Genomic DNA, 10,008 nt, shown 5'->3' on the forward strand with positions numbered 1-10,008 from the left:
CTCTTGTTCGTGCCCAATAGCTTTAGTATAATCACTAAAAACAAGCACTTCCCTAGAAGAAAGGAAGCGTTTGATCTCCAGACTCTCCCTAGAGGTGAGGACTATTTCCATTTCATCAAATGTCCACCAAGTCACCCAACGCAGTGGCCTTCCCGCAGCAGGTGCCCAGGGCCGGCTTCCTGAATCATCGCCTAGCGTCCCAGCAACTCTGCCGGGGCGGGCCCGGCGGAGCCGAGACTACAAGTCCCAGGCTGCCTTGCGGCGGCGCGCCGGCCGCGGAGACGTGGCAGAGCGCGGTGCGCCCGCGCGCGCCGGGAAGCCGGGAGGTGGCAGGGGCGAGGGCCGCAGCCATGGCCGCCAGTGTTGCGGGTGGGGGGCGCTGGGAGGTGGTGAAGAAGGGCCGGCGGCCTGCGTCCGCCGGTGGCGGCGGCGGTCGAGGCGGCGGCGGGGACCGTCGGGCGCTCGGGGAGGCAAACGGAGTGTGGAAGTACGACCTGACCCGTGAGTACCCACCCGGTCCGCCGCCCGCGCCCGCCGACCCCGGCCTGCCCCGGCTGGGGAGCACCGAGCAGGTCCCGGAGCCCGGGGGCTGAGCACCGCCGGCGCTCCGCGCTCCAGCCAGCCGGCTGGCCCCCGGCGCCGCCCTTGCCTTGTGTCTTTGGAGCCTCACGAGAGGCTGACCGCACAGCGGGGCGGGGGTCAGGGGAGGACTTCACCTTGCAGATGAATAGACTGAGAAATTGGGACCGCTTGCCCAGGACCGCGTGCTGCAGGGGCTGGGATTCCGTCTTCCGACGCGCGGTCCGCTGCACACTAGCCTCCCAGCTGGCCCGGGCACTGGCTGGCCTCATGGGCAGGTGTCAGAGCAGGGAGGGGATATCCCGGGGCCGCAGACCCGGCAACCCCCTCCTGTAGTCAACCAGTGGTGCAGCAGGGGGAGACATGACCGGCCACGGGCTCAGCAGCGCCCGCCGGGGTGGAGACGCGGAGAAAGCCTGCCACTTGTTGATTAGTACAGAGTTGTCACTTCGGAGCCCCGGGGGTCGGGGACGAACCCAGCCAGACGAATGGCCACTCACCAAAGTAGCCATTCCTCCGAATCCCGTTCTGCTGCTGGTTCCCACACCTTCTGATTTGCCCCATAAAGAACTGCCCCATCTCTTTGCAAGAGCGGTGAACTCCAGAGCTGTGACAGCCAAAAGCCACAACCGCGAGGACTCCCTGGCTGCTCCCTGAATTACGTGACACTGTGAGGCCCAGGGGACTCAGGGGTGGTCCCCCTTTCTCTGCCTGTCTCCACCCCAGCTGCGATCCAGACCACAAGCACCCTGTATGAGCGCGGCTTCGAGAAAATCATGAAACGGCAGAATAAGGAGCAAGTCCCACCCCCCGCTGTGGAGCCCAAGAAGCCAGCGAGCAAGAAGCAGCCAAAGAAGGTGGCGACTGCCGCCAGCCAGAACCAGAAGCAGGGCCGCTTCCGCAGCCTGGAGGAGGCTCTGAGAGCCGTGAGTGGGCCTGGGGACCGGGTGGGGGCAGGGGCCTGTGGGTGTGGGACAGTGTGCCGAGGAGTGGGCGGGGAGAAGACAGCAGGCTCAGGGAACGCTTGCGCGTGGAATAGAGGGGCAGTGGGAACTTCTGGGGGAACAGACCTGAGAGGGGAAAGCCTTAAAGACCCAGGGACCCCAGGGAGGGCCAGAGAAGCTGCCTGTGGCTCCCTTTCCTGTGGAAGCAATGAGCTTTGATTTTTGTCTTCTGCTTTTCCTCTCTTGAGCGCGCCAAAGGCCTGTGAGTACGGGGCCTTGAGGGCAGTACTTTCTAAAGATCCGGGTGCCTCCAAGTTGTGACAGTCCGCAATTCCATTTGTGCCTAAAAACAGAAAGCCTTTGTCCTTTCTACCACCACGTACTCAACCATTTCCCCGCCCCTACCCCATTTCCCCTCCCCTCACTCACAACTCACCCTGGGTGGGGGGTGTGCCTGGCAGCTGGATGTGGCAGCCCTGCAGAAGGAACTGGACAAGAGCCAGAGTGTGTTCTCTGGGAACCCATCCGTATGGTTGAAGGACCTGGCCAGCTATCTCAACTACAAGCTCCAAGCTCCTCTAAGTGAACCCACCCTGAGCCAGCATACTCATGGTTAGTCTTCCCGACTCTCTCAAGCTCAGACAAGTTCAAGGAAATTCTAGAAGGGCTGTATGTTCCTAAAAGAGCCCTCTGCCACCCACTGTCTTGATTCTCATGGATTTGAACTCCTGTTTAATCATCATGGCTGTGACAGTGTCTGGGCCCCGTGGGAGAGGGAGGATGCCCGGCTCAGTGCAGGGACCTGCGCTTCCACTCCCTGTTCTCAGAGCTGGCAGGGGTGTCTGGTCCCGTCACTCATCCCCGCGGACCCCAGATTATCCCTACAGCCTGGTGAGCCGGGAGCTGCGCGGGATCATCCGAGGACTACTGACCAAGGCAGCGGGGTCCCTGGAGCTCTTTTTTGACCACTGTCTGTTCACCATGCTGCAAGAATTGGACAAGACTCCAGGTGAGAGGGCACAGGAGGAGCTGTCCGCTTGGGAGTCTGCTTTTCCCCTGTGTGTGGCGTGGCTGAGTGCTTGTTTGCCGCAGAGAAATAAACTAATCCTGACACGCTGTTTGGAAGGGGAGGAGGAAGTAGGGGCTCACGGGGGCTAACTCCCAGCTGCCAGGTGGCGTGAGCAGGTCTGAGAACATGCGTCTCTCCAGGGGAGTCACTACACGGCTACCGCATCTGTATCCAGGCCATGTTGCAGGACAAGCCCAAGATTGCCACTGCAAACCTGGGCAAGGTGAGCTCCAGGTGGCGCTGGGGATGCCGGGAAGCTAGGACTGTGGGGGTTGGGCAGAACCTACGTTGTTGGCCTTGGTTGTGGGATAGTGGAGACACTTGGAGACCAGTAACAATAAGTAGTACTGCTGGCGTTCAGTCGTTTGAGGCCTGTACTACGATTATTCCCATTTTATAGATGGGAGGATTGAGCCTCAGAGGGGTCCAGTGGCGGAGCGTGGCGGGGCCCATGCTCTGAATCACTGCCCTGCGCTGCCGTAGGGCCCCACTGCCCCACGCCTGCCTCTCCCTCCCCACCTGGCTCAGCGGGCGCTTCTGGGGCTTTGCCCTTTCCAAACTGCCTTCCCCACCGGTCTCCTCAGTTCCTGGAACTGCTGCGGTCCCACCAGAGCCGACCAGCAAAATGTCTGACCATCATGTGGGCCCTGGGCCAAGCCGGCTTTGCCAACCTCACCGAGGGATTGAAAGGTAACGGGGAGGTGGGGAAGGAAGAGGGGTGGTCTTCGAGCCAGGGAGCTCCTCTCGGTGTCCCTGGGCGCAGGCCTGAGCCTCCTCCCTCCCTTTGTCTCCACAGTGTGGCTGGGGATCATGCTGCCCGTGCTGGGCATCAAGTCTCTGTCTCCCTTCGCCATTGCGTACCTGGACCGGCTGCTCCTGTGAGTGACAGGGGGCGCAGCCAGGGCAAGGCCCACGGTCTCTCTGAGTGGCTGTTTGAGCTAAATGTGGTGCTGTAGTCCTCGTCTCCATAGACACGAGGACTTGGGGGTCAGCTCCTCGCACCTCATAGAGTGACGTGAGGAAGGAGACGGGGCAGCTGCTAAGGGCCAGGGGCCAAGCTGACGCTCCTTTCCTAGATGTTGGCTTGGCTGGGGTCGTGGCTGGAACAGTGGGCCTGAGTGAGAGCTTCCCTCACAGGATGCATCCTAACCTCACCAAGGGCTTCGGTATGATTGGCCCCAAGGACTTCTTCCCACTTCTGGACTTCGCCTACATGCCCAACAACTCTCTGACACCCAGGTAGGACTGCCTGGGGCACACTGCTGTGCGGGTCCCAGCACAGGGCCAGGACCGTGTCCTACAACACATGGGTTTTTTTGGTGCAAAAAAAAAAAAAGTTTGGAGATCCATGTGTACAGTGGGTCTTCAAAATGTTTATGGAAAATGCATATTACAAAAAAATGCATGGATTTTGAAACTTTTTTTTGGTCTAAAATAAACTTCTTTTTTATTTCATTTTGTATAAACTTTATGAAGTCCCCTTATATTCCCACCCCAACCTGGAAGCTCAAGGGTAGGTTTCAAGGGATCGGTGAGCCGCTGAAATTGTGCGGACCCTACAGTGTAATTGGCATGTAGGTGCTTTCTTGGGGGGTGCAGGGTTTCTGTGGCTTGCAACAGATGTTCCAAGGAGTCATCATTTTTTTTTTCCTTAATATTTATTTATTTATTTATTTGAAAGGCAGAGAGGGAACGACAAAGAGGAAGAGATCTTCTGTCTTCTGGTTCCCTCCGGAAATGGCCTTCATGGCTGGGGCTGGGCCATCTGAAGGCAGGAGCCAGGAGCTCCGTCAGGTCCCCCACGTGGTGGCAAAAGCCCAGGTGCTCGGACCCTCTTCCGCAGCTTTCCCAGGCACATGAGCAGGAAGCCGGATTGGAAGCAGAGTAGCCAGGACTTGAACCCGAGCAGCAGCCTAACCCCCTACACCACACAACCAGCCCCCTCCAAGGCCCCTAGTGACGCTCCCCTTGGGCAGGACAGGGCAGGGGTTCCGAGGCAGCAGGAAGTGTGTGTGGCCCAGTTCTGTTGTTCGCCTGTGCATGGCTCTCCTCCTCACCCCACCCCAGCCTGCAGGAGCAGCTGTGTCAGCTCTACCCCCGACTGAAGGTGCTGGCGTTCGGGGCGAAGCCGGAATCCACCCTCCATACCTACTTCCCCTCCTTCCTGTCCAGAGCCACCCCGAGCTGCCCACCCGAGATGAAGAAAGAGGTGAGGACCCGGTGGGAGCCTGCTTTCCTTCCCCTTTGCCGGGGGTGCACGCAGTGGCCTCCGTCCGCTGCCTTCACAGAGCCCCGGGCCTTCCTCAGCTCACTCCCGGCAGCCCCTGCGCCGCCCACTTAGACGCAGCCTCAGAAGGGCGGCACGCACAGGCCCGCATGGTTCCTGTGCCACTGGGATCAGTGATCCGTGGGCCTGAGCTCTAGGCCGGTGCTTCTCGACCTCGGCGCGGGTGGGCTGCCCGCTGCCCCACGGCCCCAGCAGTCGTTCCTCTGTTTCCTGTCAGCTCCTGAGCAGCTTGGCCGAGTGTCTGACCGTGGACCCCCTCAGCGCCAGCGTCTGGAGGCAGCTGTACCCCAAGCACCTGTCCCAGTCCAGGCAGGTGGGGGTGGGGGTTGCCTGCCTCTGGCCCCCATGTAGAAGCGTCCCAGCCCGGGGCCGGCCCATCCCTGTCCTCAGGGCAGAAGGGGCTCATGGGTCACTGCTCTGTGGGGACATTGCTGCTCCTGCGGGGCTTGGGGGAGGGACGGTCTCACAGCCAGGAAGGGCTGAGCAGGCCACCTGATTGGGACGGGTCGTGCTTTCTCCACAGCCTGCTGCTGGAGCACTTGCTCAGGTCCTGGGAGCGGATTCCCAAGACGGTGAGGAGCTGGGGTGACGTGACAGGCTGATCTGCCCCTGTGCCGCTGTCCTCCCTGCCCAGGGAAGCTGCTCTGCCGGTGCCCTTGGCAGGGAAAGAAGCAGGGGCTGGGGGAGGCAAGGGCTCCAGGGCCAGAGGTTACATTCCCAACCCAGCCTCTTGTGACCCTGTAGGTGCAGAAGTCTTTGCAAGAAACCATTCAGTCCTTCAAGCTGACTAACCAGGAGCTGCTAGGGAAAGGCAGCTGTGACAACCAGGATGTCGTCGTGTGTGACAGAGCCTGCAAGGTGCCAGTGCCACCCACACTGTCCTGCCTGTCTGTCTCGGCACACCCAGGGTTGGGCCTGCAGCACGTTCCTGCCCACTGCCTGTGGAGCCCCCTGCTCCCTCTTGGAGCCAGTGGGAGGGCTTGACCCTCTTCCTGGAAGGCCTGGCTTGAGACCTGCCGGGGAGTAGGGACCAGGTCCTCTCCCTCCTGACCACTCTTCCTCCCGCCACCTCCCAGGGCCTGTTGCAGCAGGCACGGGGCCCTGGGCTGCCATGGACACGGCTGCTGCTGCTGCTGCTGGTCTTTGCCGTCGGTTTCCTCTGCCATGACTTCCGGTCACACAGCTCTTTCCAGGGTAAGCAGCAACTGGCACACAAGGAAGATAGCGTGGTGGGGGCACAGAGCTGGGGGGGCACCCCCGCCACACACCCTGGTCCCGATGAGTTCTCGGTACTGCAGATGAACGCTGGCGTCCAGATTTTCCTGTCCATAGCTGGGTCAGTACCACTTCAGGTTGAGCTGGTACTTCGCAATGTAGACGGGCTTGCATATTCATGACGCCATTGCAGTAGGTGTCATCTTTCCACTGCTGAGGATAAGTGAGACTTGCTGACACCCAATTCCAGGGCTCCATCTGGCCCCCTATTCCTGCTCGCCTGGGCCAGCAGGAGAGCTCGGCCCTGGGGCCTGCCTGCCTCCCATTGAGTCGGCTCAGTGCGCTGCGAGCCTCACTCGCCTGCCTGGAGACCTGTAGCGCCTCCCCGCTCACCAAGCCCCCTGTCCTCAGCCTCCCTCGCTGGCCAGTTGCTTCAGTCGTCTGGTTTCTTGCCTGCTGGCCACCAAGCCTGTGCCAAACTCTACTCCTACAGCCTGCAAGGCTACAGGTGAGCTCCTCCCAGGGAGGGGCCGGCACGGGGGTGGAGGGAAGTCTTGGGTGGTGAGGGTGGTCAGGGCTTGCCTTTCCCAGCTCTTTGGAAGCGAGCTGGCCTGAGGAGACTCAGCCCCCCGCTGTCCCCTCCACCCTCTCTGACAGCTGGCTGGAGGAGACGCTGCCGGCCTGCGGCTCCCACCTGCTTACTGTGCTGCGGCCCAGCTTGCAGCTGGCCTGGGCACACACCAATGCCACCGTCAGCTTCCTCTCTGCCCACTGTGCCTCCCACCTCGCCTGGCTCAGTGACGGCCTCACCAGTCTCTCCGAGAGGGTAAGCTGGGGACAGGGACGTGGAGAAGGGCTGCGGCCTCGGGAAGTGGCAGCAGCCCCGTGTGGACTGGGTCCTTAGGGCAGGAGGCCTCCCCGGGCGCTGGGCGCTGGGCGCCATCCACCCTCTGTGCTCTGGCCGCAGCTCCAGCTCTCTGCTGCCCTGCACCGGCTGCTTCATCTCCTGAAGGAACTGCTCTTCCTGCTCTGCCAGAACGTGCTGCTGCCCTTGTGGCACCTGCTGCTTGAGGCCCTGGCCCGAGCCCAGGAGCACTGCCACGAGGCGTGCAGGTGAGACCCCCACCCAGGGCCCCGGGACAAAGCTTCACCGTGGAGGTTCTTGTGCCACCCTACCCCTTGCTTGTCCCTGGCCACTGCGGGAGGAGGGCTGTAGGCCGGGCTGCACATGCTTCCTGACCCCGACAATGTCCTGCTCTCCTCCCAGAGGCGAGGTGACCTGGGACTGCGTGAAGACACAGCTCAGTGAGGCTGCCCGCTGGACCTGGCTCTGCCTGCAGGACATTACGGTGGCCTTCTTGGACTGGGCGCTCGCCATGATATCCCAGCAGTAGCCACCGGTCTCTGCCCCGGGCAGGCTGTCAGAAACTGCTGGGGGGCGCACAGGGGTGGTCCTGCATGGGGGTCTCTTGTACGTGGTGCCTGAGGGCCACCTCCCAGGCAAGGGACCAGTCGCCTCTGCCCCGGTTCTGTCTTCCGTAGGGACTGGCCCCAGCGGTGTGTCAGCCCCCTGCCCACAATTCCACTGAACACTTCTTGGGCCTGCCGCACAGCTCGCAGCCCCCTCCTTGGGCTGGCAGCCTCCCTCAGTTCCTCTCTCGCCTCCTCTTTCCGCTTCCCTCCATCTCGAGATACTCCTAAAGCCCCAGCGAGGAGCGGCTCCTGCGTTTCTGACAGATGAGGCCCATCCCAGACCTCAGCAGCCTCCTGTTCCCGTTCTGGAGCACATCTTGAGCCACAGAAGCAAAAGAAGGGGACCTCCCGAAGAATCCAGAATACGGCATCGCAGAGGGCAAAGCTGCTTGAGCCTCTCCCTACAGCTTGGTGGTGGGCGTCAGTGGACACGGGGCTGGGGGGAAGTCACCTCTCGCCTCCACGTGCCCAGCGCAGGCCCTTCAAGGCCCCTTGCTGCTCCTGTTCTACACATCCCTACTTCCTCCCCTCTCCATTCCCCTTCAGGGCGAGGGCTCTGCCTCGCTGGGCTTCTCCACCGCCCACCCCACTGTCCCTGGAGAGCAGAGTGCAGGCGCTGTGTGCCTCAGACCCAGGGACCCTTCCGTCAGCCTGGGCCGTGAGACAGGGTTCAGCAGTGGCCGCTGGCTATGCCTGCAGATGGAATAAAGGAGACTGACTGGATTCTCAGCTTTCCTGTCTGCATCCTGGAACAGGAATGTAATGGACCCCGCTCCCCTGGCGAGTGCAGGTGTAGGTGACTTAGCCCCGCTCCCCTGGGGAGTGCAGCCCGGGGTGACCGAGCCCCGCTCTCCTGGGGAGTGCAGCCCGGGGTGACTGAGCCCCGCTCTCCTGGGGAGTGCAAGTGTGGGTGACTGAGCCCCACTCCCCTGGGGAGTGCAGCCACGGGTTAACTGAGTCCCGCTCTCCTGGGGAGTGCAGGTGTGGGTGACTGAGCCCCGCTCTCCTGGGGAGTGCGGCCCAGGGTACCTGAGCCCCGCTCTCCTGGGGAGTGCAGCCCGGGGTGACTGAGCCCCGCTTTCCTGGGGAGTGCAGCCTGGGGTGACTGAGCCCCGCTCTCCTGGGGAGTGCGGCCCGGGGTGACTGAGCCCCGCTCTCCTGGGGAGTGCAGCCCGGGGTGACTGAGCCCCACTCTCCTGGGGAGTGCAGGTGTGGGTGACTGAGCCCCGCTCCCCTGGGGAGTGCAGCCCGGGGTGACTGAGCCCCGCTGTCCTGGGGAGTGCAGGTGTGGGTGACTGAGCCCCGCTACCCTGGGGAGTGCGGCCCGGGGTGACTGAGCCCCGCTCTCCTGGGGAGTGCGGGTGTGGGTGACTGAGCCCTGCTCTCCTGGGGAGTGCGGGTGTGGGTGACTGAGCCCTGCTCTCCTGGGGAGTGCAGCCCGGGGTGACTGAGCCCTGCTCTCCTGGGGAGTGCGGCCCGGGGTGACTGAGCGCCGCTCCCCTGGGGAGTGCAGCCTCGGGTAATGACCTGCTGGCAGGGAAAACGCTTCAGTCTCATTTTCAAGCCAGGCCTGCTGCGCTTCTGGATGCCCTGGGCTCTTGTCATTGGATGTCTGACTTGTCACCGAGTCTGGTCTCACAGTTTCCCTTTTTATGCTTGGAGGAACAGGGAGAGGGCGGGACTTCCTAAGGGAATTCTTGCCAGTCATCAGTATTTTGCCTGTACTGTAGTGTAGTGTAGTAATTGGTTCATTTTGTAAGGCAGTGAGAAAGACTCAGAATTCTGAGACGTGAGGCCAGGGTTATCACCAAAGCCCATTTTTGTTGTTTTCCTTTGTTTAAAAATCAGACACAGATCTACCCACTAGTTCACTCCCCAAATGTCTGCAACAGTAGGGGCCAGGCCATCCCAAAGCCAGGGGTCAAACTCATTCCAGGTCCCCATGGGGCTGGCAGGAACCCAAGTACTTGGGCCACCATCTGCTGCCCCCCAGGATGGGCATTGGCAGGAAGCCGGGACTTGAACCTAGGGACTGAGCTGTGGGTGTGGGCATCCCAGGCTGCAGCGGAAGTGCTGTGCTGAGTACACCAAGGCTTTTTATTTTTGACTGGAGATTTTAGGAGGATTACAGGTTCTGCAGGTTTCTTCCCTTGAGTGTTAGAAATTAAGCAGTGGGGCCGGCACTGTGGCCCAACAGGCTAATCCTCTGACTGTGGCACCAGCACACCGGGTTCTAGTCCCAGTTGGGGTGCCGGATTCTATCCCGGTTGCTCCTCTTCCAGTCCAGCTCTCTGCTATGGCCCGGGAGTGCAGTGGAGGATGGCCCAAGTCCTTGGGCCCTGCACCCCATGGGAGACCAGGAGAAGCACCTGGCTCTTGCCTTCGGATCAGCGCGGTGCGCCGGCCACGGCGGCCATTGGAGGGTGAACCAACGGCAAAGG

At 61.7% G+C, this 10,008-nt stretch overlaps 1 protein-coding gene across 1 annotated transcript; it reads left to right on the plus strand.

Annotated features, from left to right (window-relative positions):
• The first annotated feature begins 318 nt into the window (after positions 1-318).
• On the plus strand, positions 319-8,290 carry TMEM214 (transmembrane protein 214). The gene is made up of 17 exons (XM_062209116.1): positions 319-501; positions 1,306-1,505; positions 1,985-2,135; positions 2,398-2,532; positions 2,733-2,815; positions 3,177-3,282; positions 3,389-3,470; positions 3,730-3,831; positions 4,660-4,801; positions 5,097-5,188; positions 5,403-5,451; positions 5,624-5,737; positions 5,956-6,073; positions 6,506-6,602; positions 6,752-6,920; positions 7,062-7,207; positions 7,362-8,290. The coding sequence occupies exons 1-17, from the start codon at positions 351-353 to the stop codon at positions 7,486-7,488; spliced, it is 2,064 nt and encodes a 687-aa protein (XP_062065100.1). The 5' UTR covers positions 319-350; the 3' UTR covers positions 7,489-8,290.
• Positions 8,291-10,008: the final 1,718 nt, after the last annotated feature.

Source organism: Lepus europaeus, chromosome 13 (genome assembly GCF_033115175.1).
Source record: "Lepus europaeus isolate LE1 chromosome 13, mLepTim1.pri, whole genome shotgun sequence".
Classification (NCBI taxonomy): Eukaryota; Metazoa; Chordata; class Mammalia; order Lagomorpha; family Leporidae; genus Lepus; species Lepus europaeus.